This window comes from Furipterus horrens, unplaced genomic scaffold (genome assembly GCF_987537825.1).
Source record: "Furipterus horrens unplaced genomic scaffold, mFurHor1.1.pri manual_scaffold_3, whole genome shotgun sequence".
In the NCBI taxonomy this organism is placed as follows: Eukaryota; Metazoa; Chordata; class Mammalia; order Chiroptera; family Furipteridae; genus Furipterus; species Furipterus horrens.
This window is the reverse complement of record NW_028327173.1, coordinates 33,264,025-33,279,875: the sequence shown is the minus strand read 5'-3', so window position 1 is coordinate 33,279,875 and position 15,851 is coordinate 33,264,025. Positions and strand designations below refer to the sequence as shown.

The window sequence follows — 15,851 nt, the reverse complement described above, 5'->3', positions numbered from 1 at the left end:
TTAAAGAACTCTTCACAGAGGAAGAGATGCTTGTGTCGGGCCTTGGAGGAGGACTTCCAAGGGCAATGCCTCCTTGGCTGAGGGAACAGTGTAAGCAAAGGCTTGGAGGCACAGAAGAGCATGACTCTTCCTCAGTCTGGCATGGTGAAAGCCTCAGATCCTGTCAGCAGGCAATAGGAAATGAGGTTGCAGATGGGAGACAGGTCATCTATGGGAAATAGCTCCCATGCCTGCTGTTACTCTACCCTCTGGGTTCTGGTGAGACCAGGCCAAAATCAGAGAATAAAGACAGAATGGCATAGTAAGAAAAACTTGTACCATGGATAGAAGGATCTAGATTTATCTCTGACTCTGCCGCTTTTTAGCTGTGTGATCTTGAGCTGTATTCATCTGTAAAATGGGTGTGGTGAGAATGAGACAAGGATTATTGTTGTGTAGGTTGTTGATAGTAGTTCATGTGTCAAAGGAAAGGGGGCGGGGGGAGAAAATTCCAGACAAATCAAAGAGCCAGACTTATTCTATGGGATTTTGATAAGTATTTCTATATATATGTGGAGGAAGGAGACTGCAACATTTCCTTCAAACCCAGAGATAAAGGCTGGTGTGTCCCCACACTGCCTGGTCCAACCATTGTTCCCCTCTCACTCCTTGCTGCTTCCTGACTGAGTGGTGCAGTCCCCAACAATGCACTTCCTCTCCTCAGAGGCAATGAAAGCTTGAGAAAACCCCTGCCCTCATCCATTTACATTCCAGTAGGGGACCCAGCTGTTTGAGTATGTATATTTTTAAAGACTCATTGTGATTCTATATCCTATCAAAAAGGTGCAATATTCTTACTTCTGTCTTACTATATTCATAAGAGCTCTTTTTTTTTTTTTTTTAGGAAACACATGATTACATGGGAAACATTTCTTTCATTCAAATTTCCATGTTTAGGAGGCAATCAATTTGTTTGGATCAAAATGACATAACCTAATACCATAGACAATCTAATAGCATCTTACTCTAACTAGGGACAAACACCCAGAAGAAAAACATTTAACTCAAACTTATAAGATGGTGACATAATCAATCTCAGTGAACGGTTCAACCACTTACCCAGCCACCCAAGCCAGACACCTGGGAATTAGGGCAACTTTAGGTCCCATACCCAGCACTGTCAATCATGCTCTATAATAGGTCTCATCTCTGTGCCCTTCTTATTCTCCTTGCCCCTGCTTTACTCCATCACCTTATCAACTAGTTCTCACTTGGACTCTAACAAAAATGTGCTAACTACTCTACGTAGCTTTGAGTCTTATAACCTCCAATTCTTCTTCATCACAGCCTTCAGAACAATCTTTCTAAATTATAAACATAATTACGTAATACTCTCATAAAATACTTTTCTGTATTTTCTACTCTACAGAAAAAGTCCTGACTCCTTAGCGTCCTGCAGGGCCTTCCATGAATGGGTCCATGGACGCCTCTCCAGTCCCTTTCCTCACCTCATGCTTCTCACGCCCTTCAATCGTACCGAACACCCAAGAGTTCCCTTAATGGGCCAGGCGGTTTTTGGTCTTGGGGTTTTGCTCCCACAGCTCCTTTTGCCTAAAACATCTTTCTCTCCCCTGGGGGATCCTCTCTTTACCTACTTCGTGAACACCATGTTGTCTTCCAATACCTGCTCAGCAGTCACCTCCTCTACAGAGTCTTTCCTAACCACCGAATATATCGTTGGTTCCTACAGCTGTTCCTTCACTTGGAGCACCTGGAAGGCTTATGTACTTTCTTGTTTGTCTGTCTTCCCTTACTGCACTGTGAAAAGAGAGAGAGGTCGGAAAAGGGCAATAGAAGGAGCAAAGGAACAAAGAGAGAGAAGAGAGAAGGGGCAAGATGAGAGAGAGAGTAACAGGAAGGGGAGAAAGAATAAAGGAACACCTACCTGGCTGCTGTGGCTCAGTGGATTGAGCGTCGGCCTGCGAACCAAGTGTCACTGGTTTGATTCCCAGTCAGGGCATATGACTAGGTTGCATGTCAGGTCCCCAGTTGGGGGTGCGAGTGATGGGCAACCGCACAGTGATCTTTCTCTCCCTCTCTTTCTCCTTTGCCCTCTCTCTAAAAATAAATAAACAAACAAATAAATAAGTAAATTATTTTTAAAAAGAAAATAGAGTAAAGGAACAGATACTGGATATTGGCCTGCATGTTTCTTGTCCCCACCTCCTCTCCTCCAGCCGCCTGCACTGAATAAAGCAGATAGGAGCCTTCTTATTTTCCTCCAGGATAAAGTACATATTTTCAGTGTGAATGTTGGCCCCCCTGAACACGTCTTTGAGAAGCAGTGATACCTACGCTACCAAAAGGGAAACCTGCATTAGTGTGGGAAATGGTTGAGCAGCCGCCTTGCAGCAGGCCCTCACCACAGGGCCATGCCACAGAAGAGGTTGTGCACTCAGGTCCTGAAGGGGCGTAAAGGAGGGAAGTCTGGCAGAAGCTGTCTTCAGAGGCCAAAGGAAGCAGAAAAACAAAACAAAACAAAACAAAACAGTGTACAACAAGAAAATGAGATGATTGGAAGGTAGAAGACTCTCCAGGCATAAGGGGCCCTGAGAAATCACCAAATCTGTTCTCTAACTCTAAATGGGGAAATTGGAGGGGGGAAGAGATTCTTCCAGAGTCACAGAGCATGACAGTAGGAGAGCCAAGATGAGTTTCCTGGGAAGAAGGGAGCTAACATTTACTGAGGGCCTCCCATCCCCTCAGCTTGGTGGTTAGGTGTGTATTGTTACCTTTCTTGATCAGCTAACAGCCTCCTGCAGGAGATGTCTTCAAATGTTCAGGCCACAGATATTTATTGAGTTCCTAATATGTTCCTGGGGGTGCCCTAGTTTTCTCAGCCTTTGATTTATAATGTAGTACCATTAACTTTTAATTATGGAATTAAAATGTCCCTTGGCTCTCACAGGCTTAAATATTGTATTTCAGTGCTCTCCTTAGCTTGTCTCATCTTCCTGCTCAGGCTGAAGCTTCCTGGGAAGGTCTGGTGTCTCCACGTGCATGTATGTCCACTCCTGATGCAGGAGTGGGCCCCTGAGTAGCCCCAGAGGGTGCGGATCAAGCAGAGGCTTTGGAGGTGGGGAAACATATGTCAGTATCCCAGGTTAGACCCTAACCTGGTATGAGAACTCAACAAGCCAGCCTCTGAGCTTCCGAGAAATAAGATAATGATCCCCTTTACTTCAGTGGATTGTTGAGAGAATCAAATGAGTTAATTTTGTGTGACAATGGTTTATAAACTCTAACAATATGCAAGATGATGATTATTGTTAATAGATGTCCTATTGAAAAAGGGAGAAACTCACATTGATGTAAGCTGGGTCTCCTAGCCCCTATCCTGTGCTACTATAACTCCTTCCCCTCTCCTTAACCCTTTCATTGCACATGCAATTACTTTTAAAATATTCATTTCCCTGCAAGGTATTGAACTCAAGGAGGTTCATATTCCTGGTACCAAGCACAGCACCTGCATTTAGTATCGCCATGTGATTAGAAAGAATGTGTTGAGAGTGTATATAGGCTGCCAGACCGTTTGCTTTATGCAAAGCCCAGTTACCTAATTTAATTTCATGACATGCCTGTGAGGTTGGTATTATTTCCCCCAATTTTTAGGTGAGAAAACTGAGGTTCAGAAAAGGGAAGGAACTCCTACAGGTCATAAAAGCTCACCTACAGCTAAGCTGACCCTTGAAGTCAAGTCTACCAGATCTCCAAACCACACTTGTTTCATTACTATCCTTCCATCATCATCATCATTGTCATGATCAATGTTGGGGTCACCAATCATTTGCTATGGGAACAGGAGGCAGGGGTCAGGGCTTCTTCTTTTGCCCAGGGAAGATCTGTTATGAACTCAGACCTCCTGTGCTGAGCTTCTGGTCTTTCATCATTTTTCTAGGCAGAGGTGGAGGAGGGGTAGAAGCAGAGGAAGACTCCCTCCTGCCAGGCCAGACCTGGCTCTTCCTGGGTCCTTACAGGGAAGAGATACAGAAATGCTTCCGTTTACAGGCAGATTTTACTTCTCACTTCCAAGCAGAGTAGGATTATAAGAGACAAGCTGTAAGTAGGAAAATGTTTTTACTCCTTATCCTGCTGCTATTGGTGCTTCCCCAACCCATACCTAAGCATCATTCTCACAGATTTCCTTTGTCGTGAAGTTCTTCTGCTGAAGCCAGAGAGGTCACAGAGGAAGCGGCTGGGTCACTGTGATTAGTTTAGAGATGAAAAGCTTAGGCCTAGTACAGAAAGACTGGGGTTTGAATCTCAGCTCTGCCACGGGCAAACTCTTTGCCTCAGTTTCCATTTATGATGATAAAAGTACTTACCTCATAGGCTTGGTGTAAGAGTCATTATAAGACCGTACACAGGAGGCACTTAGTAAGTGTCAGGAGTGTTCAGTGGAGGTGCCATGGTTAAGAACATGGACTGCAGGGCCAGACGGCTCAGGTTTTACCAGTGACCACTCTGTGATCTGGGGGTTCCCTTGCAGGTTACTTAACCTTTCTATTTCTCAGTTTCCTTATTTGTGAATGATGTTTCTACCTGATAGGGTTGTGGGAGGATTCATGTGTACCCGGCACAGTAGTAAGTGCTGTATGGTAGACCCTGGGGATACAGAGGTGAACCAGGTATGATCTTAGCCCTTACAGGGCTCACAGATCACTCCCTCCTTTTTTTTCCTCTCTTGGTTTCCATGAATTTGTCCTTGTTTCATCCTACTTTCCTTAGCTCTAGAGGGCCCCAGGCTCAATCCCAGGACCTCTTCTAGATCTGTACTATCTCCTGGAAGTGTTAATGAGCACCACTATGCTGATGATGCCACCTTTATACCTCCAGTCCAGTCCTCTCCCCAGGGTTCCATTTTCACATATGTAACTGCCTACTGACACTTCCAGTGTGGTGTTCGGTAACAGAACTCTTGACTTCCCCACCACTATCCCAACTGGGCTTCTTCCCAGTGGTCTCCATCTCTCTACATGACACGACTGTCTACTCAGTTGCTCAAGTCACAGACCCTTGACCCGTCTTTGATACTTCCTCCATATAATCCATGTGCAGGACCTCTGGACATGTAGCCAAAATATTTATCAAATGCAGCCTTCTTTTTTCATGTCTACTGCCACTACTCCAATTCAAGCTACTATGATCAATCTGGGGGGCACTGTTCACCTGCCTCTACTCATGCTCCCCGACAATGCATTACCTACACAATAGGCAAGGTAAGCCTTTACAGAATCCCCTTGCTAAAATGGCTTTCCTTTGTCTATACGATAAACTCTAATCTCTATCCCCAGCCTGCAAGGCCCTGTGTGAGCCAGACCCTAGGAACCTCTCTCTAGGCTTACCTCCAGGGCCTATCACGATCCAGCCATTGGCCTTCCCTCTGGTTTTTGAAAATGCCGCACTCATCCTTGCTTCAGGGACTTTATTTGCCCATGATTGTCTTGCCAGCCTCTGTGAATGGCTCGTTGTTATCACCCTTCAAAGCTAAGCTCAAATGTCAGAGGCCTTTCCTGATCACACTATCTAAAGTAGATCCTGCCCCCCCTCACCCAGTTATTCACTATCACGTGGCTTACCTTAGTGCATTTCTAGTATGTATTACAGTCTGCAGTCACCTTACTTAGTTATTGTTCATGGTCTGTTGTTCCCACCTGGCTACCAGGTCCTTAAAGGCAGGAACCGCATCTGTTATTCACCTCCAGGTCCTAGAAAATAGTAGGTTCATAGTAAATATTTGTCAAATGAATGAATCAATGAATGAATGAATGAACTGATGATGAACACTTCAACAGAAAGCTATCTTAAAAATCTGTGGAGCCCAGAGAAGAAAGCTGTTGTTTCTGAGAAAGTCAAAGAAGGCTTCTTGGACAGGACCCATTGGGCCTGACAGTGAAATTTGAGCAAGGTGTTATGGGGGTAGGGGGCAGAAACGAAGGGAGGGGATAGGCATTCCCGCCTACAGGAATCTCAAACGCAGAAACACAGGGTAGGAGAACCAGCCTGTGCTTGAGAAGTTGCAGGTGGCGTTTAGGGCTGGAGTTTTAGATGGACAGAGGCAGGAGATGAGGTGTCCATAGCCCATCCCCTCATCTTCCAGGGCAGGCCCCATGGGTTTCTTATATAGTTGCTCCTCTTTTTGTTCCCACAGAGTCATCTCATATTTTTCTGTGGCAGAAGTTTCTCTCCAGCCACATCAGGATGCAGTGGAGGAGAGAAGCCTTCATTGTGCCACTTCCAAGACCTGGACTCTGCACAATAAAAGACCTTCACGTGGTTTTGTTGGTTTGGTTGGCTGGGTTGTTTTTAAAGAAAGAGTTCCTAACTTTTTGGAAAACATTATCTTTCTGTCTTAGAACAACACCCTGACTTGCATAAATACCTACTTTAACTTAAGGGGGGGGAAGCAGACATGGAGGTACTTTAGTTGATTATAAAAAAGAATATATTTGGGGTTTTATTTTGCCCGAGGCGCCCGGGGAAACAGCTTTCTGGGACAAATCTCAGCAGGGGAACTGCCTGGAAGGTGTCTAACACTCCTTGCTCCTCCCAGTCCCCACCTCATGGCTTTTGGGTAGGCTAAGCCTGATAGGACCAGTCCCCAGGCCTCATAGTCCCCCAGCTCAGAGATGAATGATTTTATAGAGAGCTTTCTTTGTATGATCTGCAAGATTGCCTTACTAGACACTGCCAGCTCCTGGAAGCACAGCAGGGTGCAGGGCACCTGCTTATAACTAGAGGCCTGGGTCTGAATCCCAGCTCTGCCACATTCGGATGCAAAATCCTGGGAAAGTTACTCAGAGCTCTAGGGGCTTCAGTCCCTTCTCTGTGAGACTGGAATTAATAAAGCAGCTCATCCTTCTCAACTTGCCGTGAGCCCTGCCAAGCTTTAGTTTCTCATCTCCAAACCTGAGATAAACCCCTCTGCCCTTCCTGGATTGCATTTCTCTTCCTTCATTGGATTGAATCTGAGATAAACCTCGAAGTGCTGCCCGACCAGGAAGGATTCAGCACCACGTAACAGTGTGAAGGCTGAGGTGTTGGCTTGGGCCCAGTGAGGTGAGGCACAGCAGCAGCTCAGAATGCAGAAAGGGAAAAAAATATTCCTCCTCAGTGTCTGGGAAGAAGCAAACTCCATACTAAATTATGCTGCAAATATGCCCTAAGGTAGTTTTAATTTTATTGGCACTGATTTTAATTTACTCTTCAGGCCCCTGATTGCAGAATGAGCTGTTTGGCTGCTGGCAAGGGGACAGCCCTTCATCGCACTGTTTTAATTAAGGTTCTTAAGTGTAGAAGGAAGGAACAGAGGTGTTTTCGCCCACTTCCATTCTCAACCCCAAACCACAGTCAAGTGCCATGCACTAGTGACACAGCCCTTGCACTGCCTTGGCCACAGAAAAGCACCTCCTGTGACTGCCAGAAAAAAACTTAAAGTGTCCCTGCTTTTTCATTTCATTCATTCTTCCATTGATTCGTTTTCTATTCATTCCTTTGACAAATCTTTAATGGTAACCTATTATATATTAGGCCTGGCTCTGGCCCTATTTTTAAAAATTAACAATGTGTGGTCCCTGTCCTGAAACAGCTCACATTCTAATGGGAAATGGAATAAACAAAGCATTATTATGTCATGTGGAAAGCGCCACGAGAGAGAACTGTCTCTTGAATTATGAGAGCACAGAGAAGGCTGTTAACTCATCCTTAGGGATAAAACAAGGTTATTTGAATTGAGATTTTGTACTAGTCAGATGAATAATGTTAGCTGCTATAACAAGCAATTCCCAAATCTCAGTGGCTTAATACCGTAAAGGTTCATTACAGTCTGAGGCAAGTCAGGTAACTCTCCTGGCCACTTTCCTCCCAGTGTTGATTTTTATGATGCTGTTGTTTTTACATGTAGCTTCCATGCATAAGAACAAGAGAAACTGTGGAGGATTATATATGAGTTTTATGGCCAGGCCTGAAAGTGGCAGTTATCATGACTACCTGCATCCCATTAGATCCCAAAAAGCAAAGGAGACTGTGAAATCTCTTCCATGGTTCAGGAAAAGGAAATGGGGTTCATGAGCATCTTCTTCTTTTCTGCCTTAAATTTTAAGGCTATATCAGAGTTAGCCAAATAAAGAGACAATGTATTCCCGGCAGAGGAGATATTTATTATGCATAAATATAGGGACCAAAGTTATGAGCACAGTGGTTTCAGGTATTCTAGGTAGCTTGACATGACTGGCATGAAGAATATCAGACCAGAGGGAGCACGAGCTGGGAGTAGATAGATAGAGGACAAGGACTAGATCATGTGGGGTCTTTAAAAATATATCAAGGGGCTTGGACCCCACCCTGTGAGCAACAGGGAGGTGTAGAACAATTTTGACTAGGTAAGTGACCTAACTTGTTTGCATTTAAAAAGATCACTCTGAAGCAGCCAGGAAACCAGGGAGGAAGCCATTGTAGTAGAACAAGTAAGAGGTACTGAGACGTGCATCAGACAAGGTCCCTGTCCTCAAAGAGCTCAGAGGCAGACAGACATTCTTATCAGCCAGATTAGCTATACAGGAACAAGTACCAATATCAACACACAAGCAAGAAGCTGTTTGGGAAAGAATGAGAGATTTATTTTAATTGAGAATGAGAAGGAATCATGAAAAGTTTAGTGAAGTCATATCTCCTGTATCTCATCCAACAACCATTTTTAAAGGTGAGGAAACTGCCCTGGCTAGTGTAGCTCAGTTGGTTGGAGCATCATCCTGTAAATCAAAAGGTTGTGGGTTCAATTCCCGGTCAGGACAGATGCCTAGCTTGCAGGTTCAGACCCAGGTTGGGGCATGTGCAAGAGGCAACTGATCAATGTTTCTCTCTCACATCAATGTTTCTCTCCCTCTTTCTCCCCTTCCCTTTCCCTCTCTTGAAAATCAAAAAGCATGTCCTCCAGTGAGGATAAAAAAATTTAAATAAATAAAGATAAGGAATCTGAGGCACAGTGAAGTGTTGCTCCTGATCCACAGTCACAGATCCTGTTGACATTAGAACCAGAGTACTTCCCATGCTGCATTCTAACAGAGCCAATGCAAGTCTGTAAAGCCAGTTTAGGCACAAAGCATAATCAGGATATTGTTGGAATTAGTGCTTGTGGTCTTCAGCATTCCCAGAAAGGAACTTGTATAATAAAGAAGAAGAAGAGCTTAGACCGCAAACTCAGATCCTATTTAGGTAAATTTCCCAGACCTTTCTCTACTCTAATTTCAGCCCCTAGAATCTTAGACTTGGGGGAGCCTTAGAAACTACTAGTCCTTTAACATTGCTTTTGATGTACTAGCTAAAGCAGTTAGACATGAAAAAGAAACCAGGAGCATGAGAACTGAAAAAGAAGGAATAAAATCACTATGTACAGGTGATAAGATTACAAACCTGGGAAATACTGCCCCCTTTATTTTCTCCCTGTTCCCAGGTGTCCTCACCTCCTTGCTGTGCCTTAAACATGTCAAGTGCATCTGACTTTTGCATTTATTTCTCCTTCTCCCTGGAACTCTTCTACCTGATAACCTCAAGACTAACTCTCTTATTCCATTCAAGTTTCTGTTTTTCCAGAACCCCTATTACTTTCTATTTCCTTTCTGTACTTTATTCATCTCTATGGCATTAGTACCTTCTGACTTCTTGTACATTTATTAACTAATTTATTTTCCTCCTCTGTAGGATATAAATTCTTTGAGATCAGGAGTTTCCTGTGGTATTTATTGCTGTATCTCTAGTGGCCAGAACACTCCCTGAGACATACCCCCAGTTCTAGAACACTGTCTGACACATAGTAGGTACTCCGTAATAATCTTTTGAATAAGTAAGCAAATGAAAAATCACAGAAAATCCAAAGAATAATAATTACAAATAATAATAGATTTAGTAAAGTATCTGGGTAAAAAGTTAACATATTAAAAAAAAGAGCCTTTATATTTATAAAGAACCACCAGTTAGAAGACTCAATGGAAGAAAGAATCATATAATTAGAAATATAAACTGCCTTGGCAGATCATCTGTCTTCATGTACTGACAAAATATTACCTCCAAGACCATGTTAAAAGGAAAAAAGCAGCTCTGAATCATGTGTTTAATATGCTACCATTTGTGTGTATTAGGAGGAAGGGGAGGAACGTTTACTTGTTGGAGCATAAACTACCTCTGGAAGGATGCGTGAAACCTAGTAACAGGAGCTGCCTCTAGGGAGTGAAACTGGGGGTTTGGAGAACAGCAATGGAAAGGAGATTTTTCACTGTAAATACTTTTACTGTGTGATTTGTTGTTGTTTGTTTGTTTGTTTTTACTTTTGAACCGTGTAAATCAATCAATATTATTCACCTGCTGTTTATTTAAACCATGTTAGGTGCCAGGTGTCAGGAGAGGGCAGTGGAAGCCACTTTATAATGGTTATCAGAAGATCCAGATTCTGATTCTTCTCCTTCTCTAACTCACTGGCTGCCCTGATGTGGGCAACCTGTCCCCTCTGGGCTGACCCGGGAAAGGTTACAGAAGCTGCTGTCAAGGCCCCCTCTAGCTCGTACATACACAGATATAAAATGCAGCCTTTCCTTACTCATTCCTTAAGCCATCTCTACCATTTCCTTCCCTCTGCAGCTCACCAAAAGCTCAGAGGAAAAGAGAGACACAGGAAGAAAATAAAACTGCAAAGTCGACTTTTTTAGGGCTCCTGTTGAATCATTGTGTATTCCACCTCCAGAGCTGAAAATGATGAGTTTAATATCACACAGAGAAGTGCATCTTATATGTCTCAGAAGACGGCGTAGGCCACCCAGAAAACTGGGAGCTCGGAAAGACATAATGTTTCACTCCAACTTGGAGGCAAATGAAATGGTAGTCATTAGGCCTACATTTGAGAAGCAACATGGTTTTCATTTGGTTTTAACTTCATTTGAAAGTATCCCAAAGAGGGAGAATCCTTCTAAGCATGGACTTCTCTTCTTTCCCAGGACCATGTGCTGGAAACGGGACAGACAGGTGGCCAGGTTCTGCCTTGGCTGTTTCCACCATTGGCCATTGATGATGATAAGTTAACTGTGCCAGGTGTCTGGAAACCTGGGTATCAGTCCCAGTTAGGCCATGAGCTTGGACAAGTCTCTTCCCTATTTGGGGCCTCTGATACTGTGAGGAAGGATTAATAGATATAACTTGGATGGATGTGTAAGAAGACAAGGTTGGATTTGAGGGACACTGAGGATCTAAGGACCTAAAAAGTCCTCAATTCCTGCCAGTCCATTACTGTGTGTGGAGTAATCTCGCTGGGGTTGTTTGTTCAGTCAGTCATTCTGCACACAGCTCCTGAGTATTCTTTATGCACAGGCACTAGGCTTTCTACAGGCAATCCCCCTATCTTCAGGGAGCTTATAGATAGGAATGTTAACAAATAATACCATATCAAGCTAAGAAGTGCCTTAAGTATGTGTAAGTAGAGAACAGAGAAAGGCTAGTCACAATCATCCTGATAGATTCCAAGGTGTTTTCCCCCTGCACTATTTATATATTATTGGGGAGTAGGTGTGGCATCACGAAATGAGGTTATATAAAAGAATTAACTAGGATGTCATAGGTAAAGCTCCCAGAATGGTGCCTGGACCGCATGAAATATGCAGCAAATGATAGTAGTTACTATTGCAGTGTTTGATTCCCACTGTAAGTCTCTGCGGTTGGAATTAAAATAACCACTTTTCAAATAAGAAAGTCAAGGCCCAAAGTAAGGCCATAAAATACTCCAGATCCCCTCAGCCTAGAAATGGCCCAGTTAGGGCAAAACCATAAGCGGGCCCAAAGTAAATACAGTTATGTTACCTGGAGGTATTTCTAATTAATCAGAGAAACAAATCCTGCTAACGCATTTAGTCATGAGTATATTAACTGTTCAGGACTTAACCCAACCAAAACTTTACTTCTTTAGAAGAACTCTGAAGAAGGATGTGAATGGTAGTGCTCTCAGACCCTGAGGGCAGACGGTGTTAAAAAATGAGGGAAAATTGATCCTCACTGGCCTCAATACCTCCAATCACATGGGAAATGGCTGCTGAATTGGCTGACACATAGGGCCAGTTTGAAAGAAAGTGTGCGTGTGCATGTAGAATGTGATGTGTCTGGTCCCTTTAAGGCAAGCTCTGTGACCCCAGACTTCTCATTTTATCCTCTCCCTCAACAGAAAACCAGCCTGGAGTTTTATATTGACATCCACGCCCACTCCACCATGATGAATGGCTTCATGTACGGCAACATCTTCGAGGATGAGGAACGGTTCCAGAGGCAGGCCATTTTCCCCAAGCTCCTCTGCCAGAATGCCGAGGACTTCTCCTACGTACGTCACGGGCTCCCCTCCCCACCCTGTCCCTCTCCATCCCTTTGCCCCCTCTCTATCTCCTCACTCAGTTCTGTTGGGTTGAACATTTAGGGAATGCCAGCTCTGTGCCAGGTCTCACGTGGATGGTAAAGACAGAGGTAACAAGCTACACCATGTCTGCAAGATGCTCATCACCAGTCAGGAGGGAGGCTTGAAAATGGCAGCGAGCACTTGGTTTGTCTGAGGAGCTGGCATTTGTTTAGCTGGTCTGGCTCCAGCATTAACAAGAGAAGAAACTCACTGAGCCACATGCCAGACCCTGCCCCCGGGTCCACTTTCACCCACTTTAGCTCCTCTAGTAGGAGCCTGACATGTCTGCTGAAGGGGTTTATACGCCCTCCATTCTCTTCCTCCATGACGCTTTCTCTGCCTCAATTTCTCCGTCAGTAATTTGTGGCTGACAGTTTCCTGCCCTGCCTGCGCCATAGCTTCCTGGGAGAGCAAACGCAATGACAGATAGGGAAGTATGTTACGGGCAGAAAAGACCTCAGCAGACCCCAGAAACTATGGTTACTACCCACCTCACATGCCGAGAGGACCGGAGAGACTGTCGGCTGGTGGTTAGAGTAATTTGCAGCAAAAAGCAATATTGGAAAAGGACAGGGAGAGAAGATAAGGAGGAGAGTCAGCATGGGGTGTGGGGACATGGGAGAGACTTTCTGCACGATTTCCTTTGTTTTGATACTAAAACTCTGAGGTCTGTTATTTCTCTGTGACCAGAGGGGGAGAGGGCCGCAAAGGCCAGAGCAATTTTTGAAGTTGATGAGCTGAAAACTGGCCTGTCCGTTGCTTCAGGCCTGGGCATTAGTGGAGATGATGCATTTCTCTGCGAGGGAAGATGCACTTTGAATCTCAGAATCTTTGAATGCCAGACCAAGAGAGGAATGGGAGATAGTTTAGCCCATTTCCTCTTTACAGCTAAGAGACACTATGGCCCAGAGAGGTTGAATATCTACAGCAAAGTTCCTCAGCATTTGGTGGTATAATCAAAGCAGGGGCTCCCTGGTTGCAGTTCCAGGATAAAAAGAGCCATCCTCCTGTCTGTGGGAATCTCTACAGGATGGTCAGCCCTTGCCTTTCTGGAACCACTCCAGTTCCAGAGAATACTGCAGCCAGGCTCCCTGGGAGGCCGGGCCATAGACCCAGAGACCCTCACGGGGGTGAATTTTCCCAAGGTCAACAAAAGAGACACAGTCTAGGAGCTTTGTTTCTGGATTGCCTTATTCTGTTCCTGTATTGCAGCCCCCTAAGAGCTCAAGGTTGAGGTCAAGGTCATCTGTCCTAATCCAATCTCTGTTTCTCCTCTTCTCTGATCCCCAGTGCCCACCTCCAAAATGAGAGATAGAGTTCACTATGTGGACTTTGACAGTCCTTTCAGATCTGATATTATATGATTTTCTGATCCTTTCCTTTACCTCAGTGCACACACAAACACACACATGCACGTGTTTCTCTGTTTCTTTCTGTGTCTTTCTGCCTTGTTTTGCTGTTTTCTTTCTCCTTCTTCCTTTCCCTCTTTTTCTTCTCTTACATCCTACTGAATAAGACACACATTCTCTTATTCAGACCAGTTTCTCCATTTACTTAGATCTCCATGGGTTAGCATCGATGCCCTTCTAACCTCAAGTGGGCTAACCCCACAACTCTGTGAAAGAGATATTATTATCACCTCCATGTGACAGATGAGGAAGCAAAGACTGAGAAAAAAAAGACAAGTTGTCTAACATGTCCCATATTTTGAACAGAGGACTTGAGACACTGACCTGCTTGCTCCTTCCTCTATCTAATGTGATGAGTGTGGTCCATACCCTAGTGAAGAAGCAGCCACAGTCCCTACTGTCTGGTGATGGTGGGCACAAACTCTGCGGTTCCTAGTGGATGGGGAGCATCGTGAAGGAGTGCTGAGGTTTCTGAAGTCACTTGTCCCTGGATTCAGATCTGCACTGTATCACTTACTTGCTCCATTTCTGAACCCGATTCCTCATTTTAGAGAGGCAAAATGATAACACACTATACCAAGGGGTTATTTCTCTCATTAAATGTATTGAGGCAGCATTGTTTACTAACATTACATAAATTTCAGGTGTATAACCTTATAATACAATATGTGTATACTCTTTTGTGCTCATCACCTGAAAATCCAGTCTCCTTTCATCACCTTGTATTTGACCTTCTTTACCCTCTTCCGCTTTGTAACCACCGTACTGTTGTCTGTCTGAAGAGTTTGTTTACTCATTTGTTCTGTTTGTTCATTTGTTGCTTTTTGTTTTATACCCTATATGAAATTACACAGTTCTTTTCCTTTTTTATCTGAGTTATTCCACTTAATATAATACTCTCAATGTTGTTGCAAATGGCAATATTTCATCTTTTTTTTTTTTTTTTTTTTTATAGCTGAGCATGTGCTGCATACTCTTTATCCAATCATCTGTTGAAGGGCACTTAGGCTGTTTCCTCATTTTGGTTATTGTAAATAATGCTGCAATAAACATAGGGTTACATATATCTTTACAAACAAGTGCTTTTAAAAATTGTCAAGTGGATACCCAGAAGAGGAATTGTTGGATCATATGGTAGCTCTATTCTTAATTTTTTGAGGAGCCGCCTTCTTATTGTCCCTAGTGGCTACACCAGTTTATAGCCCCAAAGGGTTATTTTGAACCATAAATGTGATATTACAGGAGAAAGTGCTGCCCAAATTTTAGTTCTGATTATCCTCATAATATAATTGCTTCTTTTTCTCTGTTCACTTTCGCTTGTTTCACCTGCCCCCACTCAAAGTTTCACAAATACAGGGGTGGGCAAAAGCAGTGTTTCACATAGATATAACTGTAAACCTACTTTTGCCCACTCCTGTATTCATGAAATGGCAGTTACTATGCCCCAGAAGCTCTGCTGGATGCTTTCATTTTAATGACGTTTGTTTATTTAATCAGCCATCATAATAATTCTGCGTTGTGGGACTAATATCCCAGTTTTCAGATGAGGACGCTGAGGCCCAGAGGTATTATAAGATTTGCTCAAAATCTGATAGCCTGCGGGCATGCTGCCCTGATTCTCCCCTCCCTTCCTGCCTTTCACAGTCCAGCACGTCCTTCAACCGGGATGCCGTGAAGGCGGGCACGGGTCGTCGCTTCCTCGGAGGGCTCCTGGACCACACTTCCTACTGCTACACCCTCGAGGTCTCCTTCTACAGCTACATCATCGGGGGCACCACAGCCGCTGTGCCCTACACCGAGGAAGCCTGTATCCTTGGCACATCCCCACTATGCCCTGGGCCTGCCCACAGCCAGGTCTGGCAGGACTTTCTGGGCAGGTCAGGAATTTCGTCTCCAACTCAGGTGAGGACTGAGACTCTGGGGTGAGGATGGAAGTGGCTGGTTCCACGGGTGGCGTCTTTGGATTGTCCTGTTTGCCC

The 15,851-nt window shown here is 44.2% G+C and overlaps 1 protein-coding gene across 1 annotated transcript in view; it reads left to right on the top strand.

The window, feature by feature from the left end:
* Positions 1-15,851, top strand: part of AGBL4 (AGBL carboxypeptidase 4) — a 1,058,495-nt gene that overhangs the window by 995,993 nt on the left and 46,651 nt on the right. Inside the window, exons 10-11 of the mRNA XM_090269428.1 lie at positions 12,239-12,391; positions 15,517-15,679. Of these exons, the coding sequence (XP_090125554.1) occupies positions 12,239-12,391; positions 15,517-15,679 (316 nt within the window). The remainder of the gene's footprint in view (positions 1-12,238; positions 12,392-15,516; positions 15,680-15,851) is intronic.